Consider the following 23,767-nt stretch of genomic DNA (forward strand, 5'->3'; position numbering starts at 1 on the left):
GTCCTCAACTAGACATATTGTGTAGGTCAGGATTTTTTAACCTGATCTACTGACGTTTGGGGCAGGATGCTTCTCTGTGTGGGGGTCTGTCCTGTGCACTGTAAGGAGTTTAGCATTATCCCTGGCCTCCACTAGATGCCAATAGCCCCACTTCCAACAGCTTCCAGGCTTCACAATAAAAATGATCTCCAGGCATTGCCAAATATCTGCTGGAGGCAAAATCAACTCCATTTGAGAACAACTGATGTAGATTAACTCTTTACTCCTCATAATACCCCACAGGGTCCCACCCCAAACCTACTGAATCAGAAACACAAGGGTTAGGGTCCAGAAGTCTGTTTCAATACACCCCCCAGGTGGTTCTGATATGCTCTGACATTTGAGAACCCGTGGTCTACTTTACAGACCTCTAACACTGCAGATGGCATAGAAACCCTGACTTCCTTCCCTAACAAGTCCCTTGCCTTTATCTTCTCCTCTCCTGTCCTACTCCACACACTGCCCACCATTCATTTAAATCTTTCATTAGCTATCAAACATGTGTTTGTCTTTATTTTTTAAGCACCAGTAATATAAGCAAAACAATCGAACTCCTAAGAGACTTGATGACTACAGGCTGGGGTGTTCCAGCCATCCCGCCCCACCTGGAGTAGGTACACACCTTGTCAGTGTAAGCCACAAGCCTCCAGCATTGTGCCTCCTTCTTCTTGGTGAACTCCTTGACTTTTGTGGCTCATTCTCAAATGTCCCTGTTCTTTGAATTATTCGGAGGGCCAGTCCCTACTTTCCCTGAACATCCAATAGCCTTACACATCTTGTTATTTCGCTTATCCCATGGTGGCATTAACGTTTGTTTACATGTCTCCTAGAGTAGCGGTTGGGTGAGGGAAGAGCCTTCTTTTATCTTTGTGTAGCCTGCTACACAAAGGACAGTGGTGATCATCGCAGCACACATCAGAGTCATCCAGGAGCTATTAAAAAATTGGATGCGGAGACTCAACCCCCGACCTATAGCATCTTGCAAATCCATATTTTAAACTATTCCCATAGTGTAAATTAGTTGAATTACTGCCCAATGTCTTGCACAGAGCAGGTATTTAATCAAAATTTCTTGAACGTCTGATCAATCACTTAGCAAGGCTGCGTAGAGAATCATCTCTGCCTTCCCGTCAGCTTGCTGCTCCAGTTCTGCTTTTTCTTTCACTTTTGCTTTCACTTTCCATTTCCTTTAACTTGAAAGTACTTGGCAGGGGCTTCCCTGGTGGCACAGTAGTTAAGAGTCCGCCTGCCAATGCAGGGGACATGGGTTCGAGCCCTGATCTGGGAAGATCCCACATGACACGGAGCAACTAAGCCCGTGCGCCACAACTACTGAGCCTGTGTGCTGCAACTAATGAGGCCCATGCGTCTAGAGCCCGTGCTCCACAACAAGAGAAGCCACCACAATGAGATGCCTGAGCACCGCAACAAAGGGTAGCCCCTGCTTGCTGCAACTAGAGAAAGCCCGCGCGCAGCAACAAAGACCCAACAGCTGCCAAAAAGATGATAATAATAAATAAAAATTTTAAAAAAGAAAGTACTTGGCAAAAACCAAACAGCAGTCAAAACTGATAAAAGGTCAAATTTTGTTTAGATAATTTTAATTATTGACAATCTCTGGAATCGTAAGGTTATTATATTGTTCACAGTCTCAAATATCCTGCCGTAACCTCAAATTAGGGTGACCTGTTAAATAGTCCTAAGTGTCTTTCAGGATTTCAGTTACCTGGTGGCTACTCCCTACTCCCTGCTTGCATGAGTTCTCCCTATCACCCTTTAAGGTGGTTGTGAGACCTCAAACCAACTCACCTGTAGCTGGACAGGTGCGCTCCATTCAACATCCCAGGCGGGGCGGCCCGGCCGGCGCTGTAACCTGCGATCGGGTCAGAGGGAGCCAGGGAGGAGCAAGGTCGCGGAAGTTCTGGGGGGCGGGGCAGCCCGCGGCTGGTAGCGAGAATCGAAACTCAGCTGCTAAAACGGCCACTCCCGCTCTTCGGAATCGCATCTCGAGACCCGCGAAGCGTCCCCTCATCCTCCCCGCAGCGGCAGCGGCCCGGGCCCCGCGGTTTCTGGACCATGTACACCCGCAGTGGGGTGCAGGGCTCCGGGTTCGGAGCCCCCGTCGCCTCCCGCCCAGCCCGGGACCCCCCTGCGTGGGGCAGGGAGCTGCGCCCGCCGCAGGGCCCCAGGCGGGGTTTGCAGGAGGCTTCCGAGAGCCCTTCGCGGGAGAGCCTGGAGCACGCGGGCCAGAGGTTGTAAGTATTTAATTACCTGTCTTGCGGGGCGGAAGCCCAGACCCCAAACAGGCCCCCAGGTTCTTCTCAGATCACTGAAGTTTGAACCACAGGGGCCCCATTACAGGGTCTCTAAGAAAATGAAGGCCCATTTTTCTTATAAATTGAGTGTGCCGGTCCAGGATCCTTACTGAATATCCGAGCCCCCGTTCCTTTTGAGGACACTACTTTCCTGATTCTTGTGACTGGCTACAGGACTAGGCTACTACTGGGTGTGTAGTAACTGCCTAGGCTTCTTACTAATTTTCCAGATATCTCCAGAACTCATGCTCTTAAATAGTATGAAAATATATTTTGCCCTTCCTATCTTAAAAAAACTGATGCCCTAAATAGTATCTTTACATCAGCTGGGAGAGTAAGGGTGAAGAGGGAATGTTATTGGGTAGAAATGCAAATGCTGCCTCTAGGAGCCTGCATTCCAACAAAACTCCAGGATAAAGTAGCCTCTTAGAACCAGAGGACTGAGCCAGAGAGGAAGTGAGTGGGTGCAGTGTTTCTTGCCGCGGGTGTTGATAAGTGCTCTACACAGGAACAGGTAGGTAGCCTTTATTCCTGGTCTTTGGTTCAGGGACTGCAGTTGCTATCCTGGAAACGTTTATTATGTAAAGTGTCAGTGACCCTTTCCCACCAATGGAATGAGATGCTTTAATCCAACAGTAGGGTTTGTAAAGACATTACTGCTTTTGAAGTGCTGCTTCTGTGAACTGGAACTTTCCAGATGGCTTCATTTTCAGTTCCCCCTTTTCATCAACCTCTAGTTACATGAAAGACAAACGTTGGTTTCTAAAGAACTGTATATAAGCTTATGCCCAATAAACAGATTTTCTTTCATCCCTTAACTTTTGAAAGAATTCATAAGTACCAGGCTTTTTAATATTATTCAGCTTTGGGTTGCCCTTAGGTGGGGTGGGTGATCTGGGTGATTTCAATTAGAGATTGCTGCATTTCTTTCCTACCCAGAATGGGGGTGGGGGTGGGGCGGGGCCGAGAGGAATTCCCCAGCGGTCCAGAGGTTAGGACTCAGCTCGGTCACTGCTAGGGCAGGTTCAAGTTTGATCCCTGGTGGGGAACTAAGATCTTGCAAGCCGAGCGGTGCGGCCCAAAGAAGAAGCGGGTGTGTGTGGGGGGGATATCTGGTCATAATGGAAGTCCTTTAATTCTGAGTAATCTACATCTCTGTAAGCTGTAGCATTTGATGTAACAGAGGTCACGGATGTATGGTTTCACGTTGATGATAAATACCCTCTATGTGCCTTTTTTTCTATTTTAAAGATCTACTTAGATATAATCATTTAATTGCAAGCTCATAACATCTCATAAACATTAGCAGTTGCATCTGTCTGTTTTCTTATTTGTAAATTAATTGTAAATTACCCCAGAATCTTGCTGGACTAAATTACTCACAAAGGGGCAGTTTTCTAATTAATTTTCCAGGCCTCAGTATCTGAAGACCTCACTACATTTTGTGATTTCTAATTTGCCAGTAGACCATTAGAGAATACATGGGTGAGTTCAGTTGTGTTTCACAGAACTCATTATTTTCATGTGAACCAGTTGCAATAAGCAGAACATTATAAATACATTTCCTTTCAGGTATATAACAAGTAAGAGCCTGTTTGGACCACTCTGAATTCTTCTTACATCTCCATTAGTCACTTATATCTAGTGTTTATTCTTGCTTGTCTCCTTTCATGGAAGCAGGAAACCAAGGAAAATTGTTGAATGGCAAATAACATCTCAGTAAAATTGACCAAAAAAATGCCGTTAAGATTTGGTTTATTTTCTTGGAGAGAAATTATAAGCATTTCCTGATAGAAAATTAAGAAAAAGGAAGGATAGAGTTAAGTGCTTAATAGTGAAACTTCACTTGTTCACTTTCCATATGAGCTTATTTATATGATAAAGGGTTGAACTTTGACCTTGTTTTGTGTTCGTCCTTCCACTTATTCATCAGGGAAGCCCCAGCGTGGGAAAAGGAGCAGGAACTTTGATGCCAGGCTGACTTGGGTTCAAATTCTGATCCTGCCATTACTTACTCTCTGAACTTCAACTACTTTATTTATGTCTCAGTGTCCTCATTAGGTGAAGTGAGATAATACCAACCTCTCAGGGTCTGTGTATGTGTGTGTCTGTGTAGGCATAAAACAATTTCATGCCTGGCAGAAAGCAAGTATCCAGTAAATGTTGGGTGCTGATAGCCTTGAATTCATTTAACAAATGTTTATTGACCAAGTACTGTGCTGTCGCCCTGAAGTGTTTATGCCTTGTAAAAACACACTGATTTAAAACTCTGACTTACATATAAATAAATATAGAGAGACTTTAAGGCAAGTTGTTAGACTGATTCCTGAGGACCTCTAATAGACTCTAAGGCAAGGCTGAGCCCTTAACTATATTTGGATTTAAGTGAAGTGTTTACTAATAAATATTGGATTTCCTAATTATTTTCAGTTCATGATTTTATCTTGTCCTTAAATATTGTAAGCTATTTATACAGATTTAAAGAGAAAAAATGTTCACACGAACTTCTAATCCAAAGTAATCCTTTACCCTTCCCCCAAACTCTAGATAAATATAAGACTAAGGCATGGGTTTTTCTGGAAGGGAATTTTACCTCATTTTACCCAATTCTGGGCAAAAGGCTCTTGGCTATGATAGCAATACAGGCAAGGTTCACTTTGTTCAGATACTTGTCTATAACCGTACCTAGAGGTGGTCCTTTAGCTTGATGCTGTTTGAAGGAAATATAAAGATATTCTGAAAATGAACCCATAATGTGGAATTTCACTATACAGTTAACTTTAACATAATTTGTATACAAATTCAGTTTACCTTAACGTATTTGTGGCCAACTTTATAGCAAAAACTGTAGAGACTTCAAGATTAGCAATAATAACGGCAAGTACTTATGTATTTAACTTGTTTGTTAAAGTGCATTACATATGTTAACTCTTTTTTAAAAAAAATTATTTATTTATTTATTATTTATTTTTGGCTGCATTGGGTCTTTGTTGCTGTGCGCGGGCTTTGTCTAGCTGCGGTGAAGGGGGGCTGTTCTTTGTTGTGGTGCACGGGCTTCTCATTGCGGTGGCTTCTCTTGTTGTGGAGCGTGGCTCTAGGTGTGCGGGCTTCAGTAGTTGCAGCACGTGGGCTCAGTAGTTGTGGCTCGTGGGCTCTAGAGCGCAGGCTCAGTGGTTGTAGCACATAGGCTTAGTTGCTCCACGGCATGTGGGATCTTCCCAGACCAGGGCTCGAACCCGTGTCCTCTGCACTGGCAGGCGGATTCTTAACCACTGTGCCACCAGGGAAGCCCCATACATATGTTAACTCTTTGAATCTTCACAACAACCCTATGAAAAGAGAGGGTTTCTAGCTCTGGATATTTAATTAGAAATACAGGAAAAAATAACTACTCAACAAAAGACAAGCCCTTGTGTAGCTTACAGTCTAATTGATGGGGCAGACAGTTATCAGATAATTACATGAGTAACTCTTTATATGCACTGTGAAGGAAAGCCAGGGCCTGAGCTAGTCTTGGGAGCAGGAGGTGATGTTTGAACTGTGATCTATAGGATAATTAGGAGTTGTGGGGTTTTTTGGGTTTTGTTTTGTTTTTTTTCTGACAAATATGTTGTTGCAACACCAATTATCTGTAATTCAATCCAGTTCTGACACTACTCACAGCTGCTGCAGATGCCACAAGTTAAGGGCTCAGCCCCACAAGCCTGCTCCCACTTTAGGAGTAAGCCACAAGGGGGGCCCCAGGGTACCCACATCTCTGACTACAAATTTGGGGGTTCCCATGACCTCCCCCCATGCCCAGGTTTGATAATTCACTAGAATGACTCCCAGAACTCATGGAAACCACTATACTTACAATTACAGTTTCATTATAAAGGATATAGCCCTGGAACAGCCAAATGGAAAATATGGGGGGAGGGTTGCACAGAGTTTCCATACCCTTTCTGGGTGGGTCACCCTCCTAGCACCTGGATGTCTTCACTAATTTGGAAGCGCCCCAAACCTCATTGTTTGAGGATTTTTATTTAGGTTTCATCACATAGGCATAATTGATTAAATTGTTGGCCCTTGGTGATTAAACTCAATCTCCAGCCACTCTCCCCTTCCCAGAGCTGGGGGAGAGGTGGACCTGAAAGTTCTAACCCTCTAATCACATGGTTGTTTTTTATGGCAAACAGCTCCCATCCCGAAGCCATCTAGGGCCCCCACCAGGAAGCATCTCTTTAGCATATAATTGACATTCTTTTTTTTTTTTTTTTTTTTTGCCTGTGTTGGGTCTTCGTTGCTGCACGCTGGCTTTCTCTAGTTGCGGCGAGCGGGGGCTACTCTTCGTTGCGGTGCATGGGCTCCTCATTGCGGTGGCTTCTCTTGTTGTGGAGCATGGGCTCTAGGCGCGGGAGCTTCAGTAGTTGTGGCTCACGGGCGTAGTTGCTCAGTGGCATGTGGAATCTTCCTGAACCAGGGATCAAACCCGTGTCCCCTGCATTGGCAGGTAGATTCTTAACCACTGCGCCATATATAATGGCGCAGTCCTGACATTCTTATAACTTAGAATTCCGAGGATTTTAAGGAGCTCTGAGCCAGGAACCAGGGGCCATGATTGAATACTTAAACTTTATTATACCACGGTAGTTTAAATAGCCTCTATGGCAGCCAGGGAAGCTTGCTATTTAGATCTTCAAAAGACTTTACTGTGGGGAGCGCAGTCAACTGACAGCTCTAGTTGCCATCCTTTTGAATCCATTGTACCCTTTGCTCCGAGAGCACACTTATTCTGCACTCTTCCCACCAGTGTCTGAGCATTCCAGGTGGGACTCCTTTATGGGGCTACTTTTGCCAGAAGACTCTCCACTGACCTATCCAAGATTTTCTCAGAACCCTATACCAGCCTGAGGCTCTTCCTACTCAGTCCTCCCTCTCTCCCTTCACAGGTGTCAGACCTGCTCATGTTCTTAAGCCTTTCCCTGCCTACTGCTGCTTGCTTACCTTTTATCCTCCACAAGCCTTCCTCCCAGTAAATCTCTTGCTTGTCTAATCTCATCTTGATGTCTACTCCTCAGAGGACCCAAACTGACACAGCCTTTAAGATACACCATACCCCTGACAACAGCAGCTTAGACACCATGGCTGTTGAGAGTGCTATATGTCCTGGGGAAACCCACTCCTTTTCCTTATTTCCTCCCTTGGGGCTCAGGGGACATTCCCTAGTTTCCTCCCTCTAACTTCAATACTTCCTTCGCCCAGTTTGTTGTGCTCCAGGGAAGAAATTAACCCTGGTAACTGATATTTTTTTTCCCCTTCATCCTCAAACTCTCAAGGGAGAGTGAAGAGAGAATAAAGAATGGCTTGGTAAGCCCACTTATTAATGGCCAATTCCTGATTTTTCTCTCTTAAAGAACACTATGTTATTTTAGTATTAAACATTTCATAAATGTAAGATGAGATATAAGATGGGATAGATGATAACATAGTCATTAAGTTATAGCATTAGTTCCATTTTTATAAACCTCACTATTTAATCATTGTTGAGTATACTCTTAATCCTGATGTATATATTTTTTTTTTTTGTGGTACGCGGGCCTCTCACTGTTGTGGCCTCTCCCGTTGCGGAGCACAGGCTCCGGACGTGCAGGCTCAGTGGCCATGGCTCACGGGCCCAGCCGCTCCGCGGCATGTAGGGATCTTCCCGGACCGGGGCACGAACCTGTGTCCCCTGCATCGGCAGGCGGATTCTCAACCACTGCGCCACCAGGGAAGCCCTGATGTATAATTTATACCCAAGACAGACCGTCAAAAACTTCTTAAGTCATTCTTGACTCAGCTCATTTGAATCTGAACTAGCCACATAAAATAGTCGTAAATGAAGTGCAAGTTTTTACAAACTTATGAGAGCCTACAGGAAGTGCTTTCACTATTTTTTCTTCACTGCAAATGCCCCAGATTTCTCTTCTGTCTCCTCTTACACAGTGAGAAAATAAGCTTTTGCCTGTAGTTGTTAAATGGCATGAAAGCATCAGGCTATTACCCATCCTTGGAGATGGAGAACTGAATAATGCCTGAGCTCCTTTTAGTGCTCTGAAATGATGGTACATAGGGAGAGAAAAATCTATGATTGATTCTAATGACAAATCTTCTTGATGGCTGAATATAGATAGCTATTCATTAGGGAACTATTTAACTCAATCTCCAGGCAAGGCTCCTAAGCATTCAGCAAGTTTGTAAAACAACAGACAGTATTTAACTCAATGATAATTTTATGACTCAATGAGCTGGGTAGGTGTCTCTGTGACCAGATTCTACTACCAAACTAATCAGTAGAGCTCTGCCTATTTGACTGCTTTCAGGTCTTGTGCTCTTTGGAAGCCTCTGTTTGACTGCTTTTAGAATTGAGAAAGGTGACAAAGCACTGCAGTGCTGTGGTAGCAGAAAGGAAATTAGTTATGACCTAGAATAGTTAAACTGGGTACTCCGAGGGACTAAAACCAAAATAACAATCACTACCTCGAACTTTTATGTCTTGAACTTATAACCACGTGCTGGACCCTGTGCTACACGCATCATATCATTCATTTTTCTCTTCACAATAAACACTTTGCCCCATTATAGTTGAAGAAACTGAGTCTTGAGAGAGTATATGATTTCCTAAGGTCTCATGGCTTTTTGAGTCACAGAACCAGCCCTCAAACCTGAGTCTATCTACCAAGGTCTGGATCCTGAACATGATGGAGCTGGAGGAGGGAGTGACAGTGCAGCTCGTGAATTTCCTATCAGTGGTCCTATTTTCACATCAAGAAAATAGAATTTCTATAGACTAAAGAGAGCGGTACTATTGAATCAGCAATGTGACATTTATTTACAGCTTTAAAATGATTTGGATAGAGAAGTAGTTCGTAGGAGCAAAGATTCTGTGGCAGTCCTGTTCTCTCTGCTGCTTTTCTTCATGACAGCTTGGTTGGCTCACATTAGAACAGTTTTCTCACTGTCACTGTTTCTGAGCAACCTGAACCACATACTGCCTTCCAGAGATCTTTCAGACTTCTGACCACAGCCTAAAGTTAGCAGTGCAGGGCTTCCCTGGTGGCGCAGTGGTTGAGAATCTGCCTGCCGATGCAGGGGACGCGGGTTCGTGCCCCTGTCCGGGAAGATCCCACGTGCCGCGGAGCGGCTGGGCCCGTGAGCCGTGGCCGCTGAGCCTGCGCGTCCGGAGCCTGTGCTCCGCAACAGGAGAGGCCACAACAGTGAGAGGCCCGTGTACCACAAAAAAAAAAAAAAAAAAAAGTTAGCAGTGCATTTGCCATTCATGACCTAGTACATGTATGGGTCTAGGTCATATGTGAGTTTATATATAACCGAAAAAAATGTCAGAAAACAGTTCTCACCCTTACTATATGTGATGGACTTTGACATTTTAATTCTTATTCATTAAAAATAAACCCATTAACTTGATTTCATGGCCCATTAGTGGGTTACCACCTACAGTGTGAAAAGCAAAGCATTGTTCTTTGCATGGCAGAAGAGATTGTTGGAATGGATGGAAAGAAAAGACATTTTGGTTTGATTAGGTCAAATTCACCTTCCTGTTTATACAGGAGGGGAGAAATTATGGTCCTGTTTAGGATGAATTTCCAACTTTTCTGCACTAGATTCCACTCCTTAATGTGGTATGCATTTGAATTCTGCTAAGTCTTGGGAAGCAGTCATTTTTGTTCAAATGCAATATCAAAAATGAGTGGGCATTTCTCCAAAAGTCTGACAGCTGAAACAGTGAAACAGTAAATCAACAGGATGATGAAAGCTTGAAAACACATAATACCTATAATAATCATTAGAAGCATAGCAGAAATGAGAAAAAAGAAACTTAGTTCAATTACACAGTAAGGTTACTTACTTCAAAGTCAGTAGAGTGCTATAAGGTTATACTATTGTTAAAATTAATTGCGTCTATTCAGAATGTATTTGAATCTGAAACAAAACCTTAACAGGAAAAAAAATCATCAAAGGGAGAAGACTGCATTTGAAGGGTCTTCTATATCAGAGAATCAGCCAATGATGGTTCCTTTGTTCTGTAATGTTTGTAATTCACCCTCCCCCCACCATGAACACATAAAAGGCAATTTATTAAAGTCCTGTAGAAAAACTGAAGACATTTCCCATCATTAAAACTCAAGGGCTGGTATAGCCCAGTGTTTGTTTTGCTAGGGAACCAGTGAGAGCAGAAATCCTGTGCTACCTAGTCCTGTAAGAAAATCTGAACCCCTGACTTAAGAAATCTTTATTTTAAATATTTTCTCATTTAATACTCCTTGGAATATTTTTTCATGGTTATAAAAGTAAAGTCATATCTGCTTGTTATAAAAATCTAAACATTACATTGGGAATTCCCTGGTGGTCCAGTGGTTAGAACTGAGCACTTAACACTGCTGTAGCCCAGGTTCAATTCCTGGTCGGGGAACTAAGATCCCACAAACTATGCAGCATGGCCAAAAACCCCAAAAAACTAAACATTACAAAACTAATATAGAAAGGAAAAGTCCCCTGCAATTCAGATCCTTAGAAATAAACACTTCAAGCTGTTTGATATAAGGATCTCTTTATCTTTAAAGTGTAAGTTGTTCTTTTTGACTTTTAATCCAAGTAGAAAGACTTAGAGCCATTATGCCCTTCAATTTCTACTGCCAATAGAAGGTGACAATAATAATGTGTCTTATACATAATATGTTATATATAATTATTATAATAAAATAGATATCTCCAAATAGGTGTCTTAAGCATAGATGGCTTTGTTTCTCTCCTATAAAGTAAGTATGAAGGTAGGTAGTCTGGGGCTGATATAGTACAAATAATAGGCAATCATAATAGAACATTTGTTATTTCCTAGCCTTGTTCTAAGCACTTCATACTCTAAGAGATAGATATTTGTTATCCCCATTTTACAGGTGAAAGAATAGAAAAACTAATTTGCTCAAAGTTATAGTTAGGAAGTAACAGAATTAGGGCTCAAAGCAGGGCAGTTTGGCAATAGATTACCACTAGTGTGGTAGTTTTACAGATTGCTTCTTTCTGCTCTGCTGTTTCTGATGCATGTCTTACATATTCAAGTTGCCTCACTAACTAAGATCGTTGCTTGAGCACCAGCTTCCACTTCAACCTTCCAGGAAGGGGGGAGGGCAACAAAAAAGCTTTTCCTGTCCATCTGTCTGTCTTCATTTAATGGAGCTTTCCTAGAAAGCCTTCTCAATGGCTTCCCCTTATATCTCAATTTGCCAAACTTAATCACACAGTCTTATTTGGCTATAAAGAAGGTTGGGGACTATAGTCTTAATGGAGCACATTGTGAACCTGAATAATATAGGAGTGCTTTTAGTAAGGAGGTGGTGAGAATGAATGGTTAGGTAGGCCAGCATCTATTCTGGTTTAGGAATTGAGGAGAGTCAAGCATAATAGCAGAAATTAATCATAGGATCAAACTGTCGCTGGAACTTTGGAAATGCAAATGGGATATCTAAGGAAGAAAAATTTAAATGTAGTCCACATTCCTGTTCAGAGTATTGATTTTAGAGGACTATTAAGGGTTTTCTTCTGGATAATGTTCTGTGCAATCTTTGTTTTATGCTTTGCACATCCTGCAGGATTGTTTATAATAGTGAACAATTGAAACAACTGAAATGGTTAAGTGAGTGGGTATATTAATGGTGCATTGATGTTGTGAAATATTATGTAGCCATTTAATATTAAGCTTGTTATGTGCATAATTGGGAAAACCACTTATAAGTGAAAGCAGCATATAAAATTGGACTTAATATATGATTGCAACTGTGTAATATGTACAGAATATAGATTGAACTGAAATTCACCCAAATAACACTGTAATTTAGATGTCTGAGGAGTGGGGTTATGAGTGACTCTTAAATGTTTTAAAGATAATTTTCTGCATTTTCTTATGTGAGCATATGTTTATTTCAAAATCAGGATGAATTTCATTTTAAAATATTCTATGCAGATATTTAGATATAAATACCTATGTCTTGCATTTCTAGTTTTCTCCTTTAAGTTATAGATGTCCTTGAGGAGCAGTGCTGAAGACATGTGGACATATGCAGAGCTTAGCCTAATGATAATAATAATAATAATAAGAGGAATGATAATAATAGAAAATGTATAACAAGTTGATAAATGTTTTTATGCAAATGCCAATTTTCTTCTCACTAAGCCATTCTTAAATATTCTCTTCTTGGAAAAGATAGTCCTTCTTGGACCTCTTGCACTCTAGATGTCTTGCTGGGCATGCCAAGATTGCATACCTGACTACTCTAACCTGGACTATTTCTTAGGGTTGTTGTGTAGCTGGGAACCTTGAGAGATGAGGTACATTCTCCCCAGAACAAAGACCAGGCTTGCTTACTATCTTCTATAAAAATGGTGGATTCCACAATTCAGTGTTCCTCAACTGCAATGCAAACACAATGTGTGTGCGGCATCCATCATGTTGACTTGGAGCCAGAGAGGACAGACATAAATATGCTGATGCCATGCCATGAATAATAAAGTCCATTCCATGTCTTCTACCAGCATCCATGAAACGGTAACAGCCTAACTATTAGGCTAACTTTAGCTTGCAAGTAGGTTCAAATCACATCCCAGACTTGACATCTCTATGTTCTGAAAATATGAAGTCCTTGCAGTTACTTTTGCTGAGGAAGCAATTTAATACATTTTGCAAGTATACTTACCAATTGGTCTCCATCTCTACTTCCATCGCTGGTTTTTGCCCTCATAAAGATGGTGAGTCTCTCCGATATTATATTTCATATATATTCTTTGTATCTTTAGAGTGAATCTTTCTTGCTGTTTTTTTTTAATAGATGAACTTATTTTTATTTATATTTTTAGGGAGATTGCGATTGACACATATACACTATTTATTTTTAATTTATTTAATTAATTTATTGTTGGCTGTGTGGGGTCTTCGTTTCTGCACACGGGCTTTCTCTAGTTGTGGTGAGCAGGGGCCACTCTTCATTGCAGTGCACAGGCTTCTCTTTGTGGTGGCTTGTCTTGTTGCGGAGGACGGGCTTTAGGCGCTGGGGCTTCACTAGTTTTGGCACGGGGGCTCAGTAGTTGGGGCTCTCGGGCTGTAGAGCGCGGGCTCAGTAGTTGTGGCACACGGGCTTAGTTGCTCTGTGGCATGTGGCATTTTCCTGGACCAGGGCTCAAACCCGTGTCCCCTGCACTGGGAGGCGGATTCTTAACCACTGCACCACCAGGGAAGCCCTCTTGCTTCTTTTTTTCATAGTTTTTATCATTTACATGTATATGTGTTTTAAGTGAAGAAGCACAACATCTTTCAGGTCTACCCCGTATGATTGTGCCAGTTGGTAAACTATACAGACTTGCCTCGCTAAGGTAGTAATTTGAAGCTGAAATACATACCAAATCATTTACCTTAGTGTGGGGTTACCTCCACCTGGCAGAAGGGGCACTTTTTTCTAATTTGCATAAATTTACCACCTCTCACTAAGCCATGGGCCTATGTGAGGATCCTGGGATGGATGTGTGTGTGTGTGTGTGTGCGTGTGTGTGTGTGTGTGTGTGCGTGTGTGTGTGTGTGTATACCTCTTTCTACTTTACATAAAGGTATCCTATGAACATAGGCCCTGATGACCTGGTGGTCTCTTGTTTATCTTTTCCTTCTGGGTGTCTCTTTAGCCCTCTGGGCATCTATTCCACCCTCCAACAGAAGCTGTGAGTTATAGAACTAACCAGCTTCACATCAGTCTCTCGGGTGTGCAGACTATGTCTGGGGCTCTGCAGGCTCTGAGACCAAAGAGAATTCATTAGTCCTTCCACACCAGAGATGTGGAATGCAGGATCAGGACTGGTGTGATGGGCTTAGGGGACAAGGATGATATACTCAGTCTGATCTTGGTATTTTTTTTCTTAGGAATATGGTCTGTTTATAAAAGAAGTTTTGCAAACCTGAATGCTTCATAAGGTTTGATTCACGTTGGTTAAAAACAGTAAGCTTCAGAGTCCTATGTTGAAGACTGTATTAAAACAAAACAATATAGAAAAACATATCTAGAATCTAAATCTCTATTCAGTGCCTTTGATTAACCAGAAATTTTCCTTTGTTTCAGTTTCACCCAAGGATAAGATTTTCTTGAACTATGAAAACCTCAAACCAATTTTTTGTAGGACAGTAGACTTTATGTGTCTACTATTCTGCTTGAAATTATCTGTTTGTCACTTAATCTCTTTCTGAATTTTTGCTCTTGAGTACATTTCTTTTTTACTCAAACCGTTTTGTTCCTAATTAGAAATTTAAATGACATCTGCTGCAGTTTGTACACACCAGGATATATTTATGTAATACTTTTAGGCAGCCAAGATATTTTTCATGACTCCAACACACCATTTTTTTCATAGACTGCTTATTGATGAGACCTTATAAAAATGCACAAGAATGTGCACAGAGAGGCAGTTGTGTAGCTCAGGAGAGACCTCACAAGGAAGAGATTTCTTAAATATATATATTTAAGAAATATATGGTATGGAAAAACACTTCTCCCTCTGTCTTACGCTGTTCTTTATACGTTCTCCCTTAGTATATCTCAAGGATGTGTGCTGTTGGAAAGTGAAAATAATCTTACAAATGGAGATATTTCGTTAAATTTCAATGAGGTAATTAAGGAAACTCATTTTCAAAGATATACATTTATTTCAGTGGCTTGAATGTTGCTTAACCAGGAAATGACCAGAATACTAAATACAGGTAGGTTGGGCTTGTCTCCATCAGTAGCTTTGAGAGTCAGGTTGTTGAAAGGGATGACATGGAGGTTAAAACAGCAGAGGCCCTTGCTGTGGGTGGAAATTACTTGGCTGAAAACATGAATAAGTTATACTTGTTATTCATGTCAAGGAAAAGCTAAGAAAGAAGGGATGAATATTTGTATCTACCCAGGCATTATGCTCTGCCACGGGATATTAAAAAATAAAAAGCCGATCCTTAGACTTAAGCTCCTCTTCCTATAGGAAGGAAGAGGAATAGAGGCTCCATTATTTGGCAATGCTTTCTTCTGAATATTATATTTCAGATTTGACATTTTCAGCCAATAAAATATTGCTAAGAAGGTTGCTAAGGAATTCTCTAACATAAAACATTTATTACTGGGACCACTGTCCTTGAGCCTGGGGTTATGTTTAAATGTTTTCGATTAAAAGCCTCTGATTTCAAGGCTAGATAATTCTCCCCCTTTTTTCACGGCCCTGTATTGTCTGGGTACTTGTCAGCTACACATGTTGGCCATAGATTGACCACAGTCCTATTTGTAAGACGAAAGATTCTAGTGTGATATTGTCACACTTAAACTTAATCAGATTAGATATTGCAGAATAAAATCTTTTACAAACTGTTTTTTCTTTTCAGAACTTTCCTGATATTTTCATAAGAGAGATTCATGGAACTTGGAAAATGCTCTATGAAGCTTCTCTTAGCAAAGTGCTAGCACAGAAACCCTTTTTACCACTTGAGATCCTATCCTTTAAGCCTCAACTTGCTATTCTTCTCTGAAATTTTCTACTCCTCTGGGGTCTCACTGACTCCCCTCCACCTTGCATCTCTGACTACTTCCATCATCCCACTTTGAGGCTTGTTTGAATATCCTTGTGGTCTGCTCTGGTGGTTTCATGAATTGTTCCTAATTAAAGTGTAAGCTCTGTTAAAGGGGTTGGTGTCTGTTTTTTGTGTATCTCTCCTCATGCCTCATAAGCCCCTAACATAACAAGTCCATAATGGGTGCTTGGCTAAGTAGATTTACTTTGTTTGGAAGTCTATCAAGAGGCTGAAGTTAAGGACAGTCATATTTTATGTTTTCTACATTGAGCTGAATACTTAGCTCCAGACACCCACCTGGTCTAAGTCAAAAGTGCTTGGTCTGAGTCTCAGCACTATTGCTTAATTAACCTCATGGTCTTTGGCATATGATTTAATGTCTGTGTCTTTATCAATGATTTATTAATCCTTCAATTCCCTTTTAGTCCAAATGTTTGAAGACAGCTTGATTGATCTACAGCACTGGTTCTCAAAGTGTGGTCCCCAGATCGAGAGTATCATCTGGGAACTGCTAAAAATGCAAGTTATAGATGCCCCCCGTCCCATACCTACTGAATCAGAAACTCAACATTTTACAAGCCCTCCAAGTGATTCTGATGCATGCTAAAGTTTAAGAACTGCTGATTTGCAGTGTAGTCAAATCCCTGGTATGGTGAGAAGCTCCATACCACAATGTTAACGGACAATGATGATTCTTTAGTCATTTCATGGGTGGCATTTAAATCCAGTATCTTGTTTCATCTTTAAGGCTCTGAAGAATGGCTCACTATTGCATTGTACTCAAGTTTGCAGGTACTACCCACAGAACTGCAGCTCCTAAACTTCTATAAAGTGTGGACAATTGAGGAGTGAAAAATCTTTCTGAGGGTGAACAAAGAATATGCAATGGACAGGGGATTAATTTCCAGTGGCAGCCTCCTAATTTTGTACTCATCCCACTGTATGCATGCTAGGCTACACAGGCAACGTCTGCTGATATACGTTAGGTAATTGGGCATCCAGCAGCCCTGTTTGCATGCAAAGGTGGTTGCACACCTCCCATATACAACTCGAAAATTAAAGCCCAGTTTGAAGCGGGCTGAAGGCTTACTGCTAGGAAAATGAGATAAGGAAGAAATGGCTTCTGTTCGTTAGCGGTTTTGGCCTCTACTGTTCGATCTTTGCTAGTTTGTCCTTTGAAATTGTATATTCCGTGTTGGACAAAGACTTCTGAGAGTATCTGGGATTTTTAAAAAAAGACCTACATTTATAAGCTGATTGTGTTAATCCGTAACATTTCCCTTCACACTGTACCTACATGTACGCTGCAGTCTTGCTGTGCTATATTTTTGCTCTATGAAGTATTCATACTTCTGTGGGACTACATGTATCATCACAAAGAGCCACCCCCCAGCACAGACTCACGGACTGGGTCTCTGGCGTCATTTCATTTCAATTCAGCCCACATTCGACAAGCAGCTACTTTGTGCCAGGGGCTGGGCATATATGGATCCCTCAAGCACAGTTTCTGCCCTCAAAAGCTTACAATATTGTAACAACTTCTTGCACCTTAGTGGTGAATATTTTTGCTTAAATGAAGTCTTCCCTGGACCCCACCCCCCACCCCCCAGAGAATTGAAGTGACTCGTTACTTCTCCGAACTCCTGATTATGCTCGACCTGTGTCCCCAGGAGAATGAGGGGCCCAGCAGACCCCTGACTAGAAGTCAAAGCCCCAAAACACAAGACTGTGGCCATCTGGCCACTCAGATGGGTCATCAGGAGGAGGTGGCTGCATTGCAAATAGCCCCTACGCACAGTTTGTGGGAGCCAAAAATGTGAGTGTTTCCTGTACTGCTGTAGTGGGTGACCTGGAAAAGAATGCCAGTCATCTCAGAGGGATGTGCCCATGAGTGCCACCTGGAGGCACAGTGGATCCCTACAAAGACAGTTTACCAAGAGCTGACCCTGAAGAAGTCACTTGTCGTTCTTCATCAACTGCTTTATATTTCCATATGTGGCCGTGTGCACTTGTTTTACTTTACCAGATAGATTGTAAGCTCCTGGAGAACACACTTGGGTCTTAAGAGGAATATTATCTTTCCTAGTATCTATTTGATGGTGATGATCATAAATACAGTATATTATCAGAAAGAATGTATGGTGCTTTATATGCATTAATAATTTCTCATGATAATCGATTTTTTTCTCTTCATTCTAGCACAGGTGCATATACCTTGATAGTACCAAGTGAAAAACGAAGAAATGAGATGCAACGGAGTATGTATATTATTTACCATTCAAAATACTTCTCATTTTCTTTATTTTTGTTTTTAAACTACAGTTTTTGTTACTTTATTCATAATTTAAAAAAATTATTTTTGACTGCATTGGGTCTTTGTTGCTGCGCGCGGCTTTCTCTAGTTGCGGCAAGCGGGGGCTACGCTTTGTTGCGACCCGCGGGCTTCTCACTACGGTGGCTTCTCTTGTCACGGAGCACGGGCTCTAGGCACGCGGCCTTTAGAGTGCAGGCTCAGTAGTTGTGGCACACAGGTTTAGTTGTTCCCCAGCATGTGGGATCTTCCCAGACCAGGGCTCGAACCCGTGTCCGCTGCATTGGCAGGCAGATTCTTAACCACTGTGCCACCAGGGAAGCCCAACTTTGGCAGTTTTAATTATACGTTTTAAAATTATTCTATTTTAGTGCTTCTAAATTTGTTTCTCTGTGTTAATAGCAGAACTCATTGCACGGTTATAAATCTGAGGTTTCTGTTGGGCTTAAACAATTTCACACCTATCAAGTTCCTGTAAAATTGGGCTCACTGCAGATGTCCTTACAGGACTTGGAACAATTTTGAAAGAGACAAGTCATATATGAAATAGATTATAAAATAATCCGTCTCTTTCTAGACCTGTCCCATTCCTTCTTTTTTATAAATTTTTATTTATTTTAATTTTGGCTGCGTTGGGTCTTTGTTGCTGTGTGTGGGCTTTCTCTACTTGCAGTGAGCAGGGGCTACTCTTCGTTGCGGTTCCTGGGCTTCTCATTGGGTGGCTTCTCTTATTGCCGAGCACGGGCTCTAGGCGCGGGCTTCAGTAGTTGTGGCTCGTGGTCTCTAGAGTGCAGGCTCAGTAGTTGTGGCGCACGGGCTTAGTTGCTCCGCGGCATATGGGATCTTCCCGGACTAGGGCTTGAACCCATGTCCCCTGCACTGGCAGGCAGATTCTCAACCACTGTGCCACCAGGGAAGTCCCTGTCCCATTCCTTCTTAATGGAATTTTTTTTTTTCAGTCTCTGTGTTCCCATAATTTTGTAACTATCAGAGTCTACCCTCAGCTCTTTTTATTCATGACTTCACTTTCCTTCTTTAGATTATAAGCTCTTTGAGGGCAGGGGCTACATCTTACTTGTTTTTGTGCTCCTTGTACCTAGTGGGCATATAACATGCTTAACTGAAGTTGTGCAGTAAAATAAATGCTGCCCTTTAAAGTTACAGTATTATACCTTAGAGTTGGAAGGAGAACTAAAGTTCATTTAATTCACAAAGAAGTTCTGAGGCTTGTTCAAGTCAACTGTGGGGCTAGCACTGAGATTCTGTGCTCTCCTATCTTGATCTTAATAGGAAATTTAATTTTGTAATGACCAATGGACATAAGGGCACAGCAGGAAAGCAGCTCTATAAAGGTCTGCATTGGACAGGTAGGCCCCTGGGTGGTACATCTGAGTCTGTGCAGAATATGACAATCACAGCTATGCTAACACAGTGACTGTGGGCACTGCCTGCAGGTGACCAACGGAATCCCAAAGATTCTGGCATTTTACAAGTTTTTGATTTAAATAGTTAACAGGAATTTAAGCCTCAGTGCAGTCTGGATTTTTGAGATGTTTCAGAAAATTTTTTTCCCTCTAATAATTAAAAAATATTATAAATGCACGTTTGAAATAATCACTTCTAATGAGATTCGGGCATACATTGGAAGAACAGAACTAGTATCTCTGGCGCCCCCTGCTGCCCGTCAGTGTATATTTGGGGAATGAGCACCGCTCTGCAAGGAGTAGGCTCAGCCTAGTGGTTCCAAGTGCCAGGAATCTGAGAGGCCTCGTTCCTCATGGTTACATTAAGCTTGGGGAATATTTAAAATAAAGTGAATACGGGCATTAGAATTTTATGGGGATTTATGTTTACTGTGTGTGAAAAGTTCTTATTGACACATGAATGTTTTGCACACACTCTCTATAGGAAACTTTTAACATTAAATGATACAGGGTTTGAAAAATGCCAGAGTGGGAGGAAAAACTAAACTTCTTTATTTAGTAGGAGTTCATATTGTTTTCAATTTTTTATTTTTATTTTTAAAAATTTTATTATTATTATTATTATTTTGTGGTACGTGGGCCTCTCCACCGCTGTGGCTTCTCCCGTTGCGGAGTACAGGCTCCGGACGCACAGGCTCTGCGGCCATGGCTCACGGGCCCAGCCGCTCCACGGCATGTGGGATCTTCCCGGACCGGGGCACGAACCCGCGTCCCCTGCATCGGCAGGTGGACTCCCAACCACTGCGCCACCAGGGAAGCCCCTGTTTTCAAATTTGAACCTTCTGTGCAGACTCTTGGAGAGAAAGTGCCTTAGGTTGACCCCAAGGGGTTAGGACTGGGTGGGTGGTGTCTTCCTTTCCTGGACATCTCGTCCACTCATGCTTGCATGTAGTTTAATTGTCCATCTGATGGTGGTTTGTTGTGCTTGCAAGGGAGCAGTTCCCTTTTCACGCTCTAATGATGATTTGGTATTTCTCACCTGGCTTAGTGGCTGCAAAAGAGCTGGAGGACCTGGAGAGGTGGAAGGAGCAACAAAGGACGAAGCCCATTAACCTGGCACCCATGCAGCTAGGTAAGCCAGCAAGCCAGTTGCTTGAATGCGGAAGGACAGGGCCACCCAAGGATCCTGTTAGCACCTTGCCCACATCTGTCTTTCAATGTACGTTATAGGTCATTGGACCATTGTGCTGCTTGAAATGGAATGCACTTAAAGTCAAAAGTATGCAGGTATACTGTTGTTTCTGATTTTCTGCAAGTAGCAAACGGATGATGCCACAGTTATGTGGGAATAAAAGGATGGCTTAATTGCCAAATAATTTAGAGCCTCTTAGTTGATAAGCTCTGAAGAAATCTTACCTGGGGCGCTGCATATGCCCTATCATAGCTTTTGCTCCCATCCTGATTAGTGCTATCACAAGCATGTTAATCATGGCAGTGAACTGGTTATGGGAGAAAGAATGACTGGAGAGTCAATTCCAACACTAAGATGCGAGTGGGCTGGGGACACAGGGTGGGTATAAAGAGAACATCGCCTGTGCTTTCATTCGCAAATAGAGACTTTTGGGCCTCTGGAGCACGTGGCAGTGTGATGAATTGTCTGTGCTGCCTTTGCCTGGTCTTTGAATCATTCAACAGGGAAGCCCTCTAATGGGAATCATTCACATCTTCTCTTTTCTCTTCCAGAAGCAGCTGAGAGCTTAAAGGGCTGGACACACAGTTCCCACAGATTTAGTTCACACAAATGTGTTACGAGTCAGAGGCCACTTAACTCTCACAGTGGTTTTTATCTATTTATTTAATTTTTTGGCTGCACTGTGTGGCATGCGGGATCTTCGTTTCCCTACCAGGAATCGAACCCACGCCCCCTGCAGTGGAAGTGCAGAGTCTTAACCACTGGACTGCCAGGGAAGTCCCTCATAGTAGTTGTCAAGAAGTATTTTTTCCAAGATGTAGGTAAAAATAACCGAATTTGGTAATCATTTAGTGAGTGCAAGTAATAGTATTATCATCATCATCCCACTGTATTTCATGAAAGGGGCTAATCTCGTGTCACCTTTTTGCTGAATAAGCTGCATTTGAGGGGTGCAACCTGGAGACAGCTTTGTCCTTCCTAACTGGCCCCCTCACACCAGCTAGGTGGGTCTACTTTTTCTTATGTTCTTTGGATGAAATTAGATTTTTGGGGTATTTCTCAAATAATAAAGCTGTCCAGCTAATTCTAGGCATAAAAACAGTGTCATTTCAGTAAATTTAGTCCTAAATACTGGTCAAAACTCTGTAACTGATAGAGATTAAAGCTTCTTCCCTGCTCCAGCCCAGGTCTCTTTTGGATAGAAAGCTGGCAAAGGAAATGGGGTGTGGCTGAATTTTTCACTATTGACTCCACTGTTCCCAGATTCTGACCCCTCGTGGGTCGAAGGGGGAAGGAGAGGTTAGGGTCTAGAGTGCACCGATCCCAGTTTCTTCAAGTTTTGGTGTGTGTCTCACCCCTGGGGTTCTTGGAGTTCTTCAGAGTCCCTCCTTGCCTGCCAGCCATCTCTCACCTGGACTTCCTTGGTAGATATGATACTTTTTCCTGCTGGCAGTGCTTGGCTTCACTGCTGGCTCTTGGTAGCTGGACTATCTTTGTAGAGCTCCATTGTACCTCTGGGTGGCCCACATGGGCAAGGCCCTTTTTAATTTTTTTGGCCATGCCGTGCGGCATGCAGGATCTTAGTTCCCCAACCAGGGATCGAACCCGTGCTCCCTGCAGTGGAAGTGCAGAGTCTTAACCACTGGACTGCCAGGGAAATCCAGGGCAAGTCCCTTTTTTTTTTTTTTTTTTTTTTTTTTTTGCCGTACGCTGGCCTCTCACTGCTGTGGCCTCTCCCGTTGCGGAGCGCAGGCTCAGAGGCCATGGCTCAAGGGCCCAGCCACTCCGCGGCATGTGGGATCTTCCCGGACCGGGGCACGAACCCGTGTCCCCTGCATCGGCAGGTGGACTCCCAACCACTGCGCCACCAGGGAAGCCCAAGGGCAAGTGCCTTTAAGATGACTTGAGATTGGCATTCTCTTTCATGACAACCAGATTGGGAGTGCAGGAAACACTTGTGCATTCTTCCCACAAACTCTGGGAATACAGGCCATTTGCCCTGCAGCCATCTCTTCTTTATGACCAGTCTGAGTAGCCACATGAGAACAGCCGTGTGCCTTTTGGCTCTGACCTTCCTAAGCATGGGTCCACTAGGTCCCTCAGTCTCTTGGGGACACAGATTGAGCCCTTCAAGTGATTTTCATTAAACCTCTTACTCACATTGATGGGAAGATTCCTCCTTCTCCAAACACATACACAGAGAAGATGAAATTCACAAAGACATCTTTTCTCTGATTTCTACCTTCCTTTGACCTAGCTAACCTCTTTTATAGATTGAAGCTAGTTGCTAATTAGGGTTCCCCAAACTGGATTTCAGTTACACCCTTGCAGATCCTGCCTAGGGAGCCAAGCACTTGCCTTGAGGATTTGGAGTTGTTGGTGCCTACTGTCTTGGGGCCTTGACCAAAAATGAGCAGGAGTTCTGCTATATGGTATACCTAGGAATGGTCAAGGGGGAAGAGGGTAGCGAGTAGAAAAGAATTCTAGAATGTTTTAAACTTTGAGATGAGTTTTAAAGAAAACCTGCAAATGCTTATACATCTTTCTCCATTTTTATTTTTTAGTTTAATTTTTTAATGTTTTGGCCACGCCACGCGGCATGTGGGATCTTAGTTCCCTGAAGAGGGATTGAACCCGCGCCCCCTGCAGTGGAAGCATGGAGTCTTAACCACTGGACTGCCAGGAACATCCAACTTTCTCCATTTTAAAATTCTCAACTCCTCCTCTATTCCTCTACCCCGTAAAATATTGGAATGGTTCTAGGAGATACTGAAAGTGGCTGTAACATTAGATAAAAGCCTCAATAGCCCTCACTGTTTCTTTCCTTAGGGCCAAGGCCAAACAGGTATTATAGAGCTTTTGGGACTCGGAAGT

General features: G+C 42.5%; 1 protein-coding gene across 3 annotated transcripts in view; it reads left to right on the forward strand.

The window, feature by feature from the left end:
• The first annotated feature begins 1,963 nt into the window (after positions 1 to 1,963).
• EPSTI1 (epithelial stromal interaction 1) overlaps positions 1,964 to 23,767 on the forward strand; it is a 95,655-nt gene continuing 73,851 nt past the window's right edge. For all 3 annotated transcript variants that reach the window (XM_059042216.2, XM_067016829.1, XM_059042217.2), the window contains exons 1-3: positions 1,964 to 2,294; positions 18,166 to 18,224; positions 20,750 to 20,833. In XM_059042216.2, the coding sequence (XP_058898199.1) occupies positions 2,116 to 2,294; positions 18,166 to 18,224; positions 20,750 to 20,833 (322 nt within the window). In that variant the 5' untranslated portion in view covers positions 1,964 to 2,115. The remainder of the gene's footprint in view (positions 2,295 to 18,165; positions 18,225 to 20,749; positions 20,834 to 23,767) is intronic.

The sequence above is a fragment of the Kogia breviceps genome, chromosome 16 (assembly GCF_026419965.1).
Source record: "Kogia breviceps isolate mKogBre1 chromosome 16, mKogBre1 haplotype 1, whole genome shotgun sequence".
NCBI classification, from domain to species: domain Eukaryota; kingdom Metazoa; phylum Chordata; class Mammalia; order Artiodactyla; family Physeteridae; genus Kogia; species Kogia breviceps.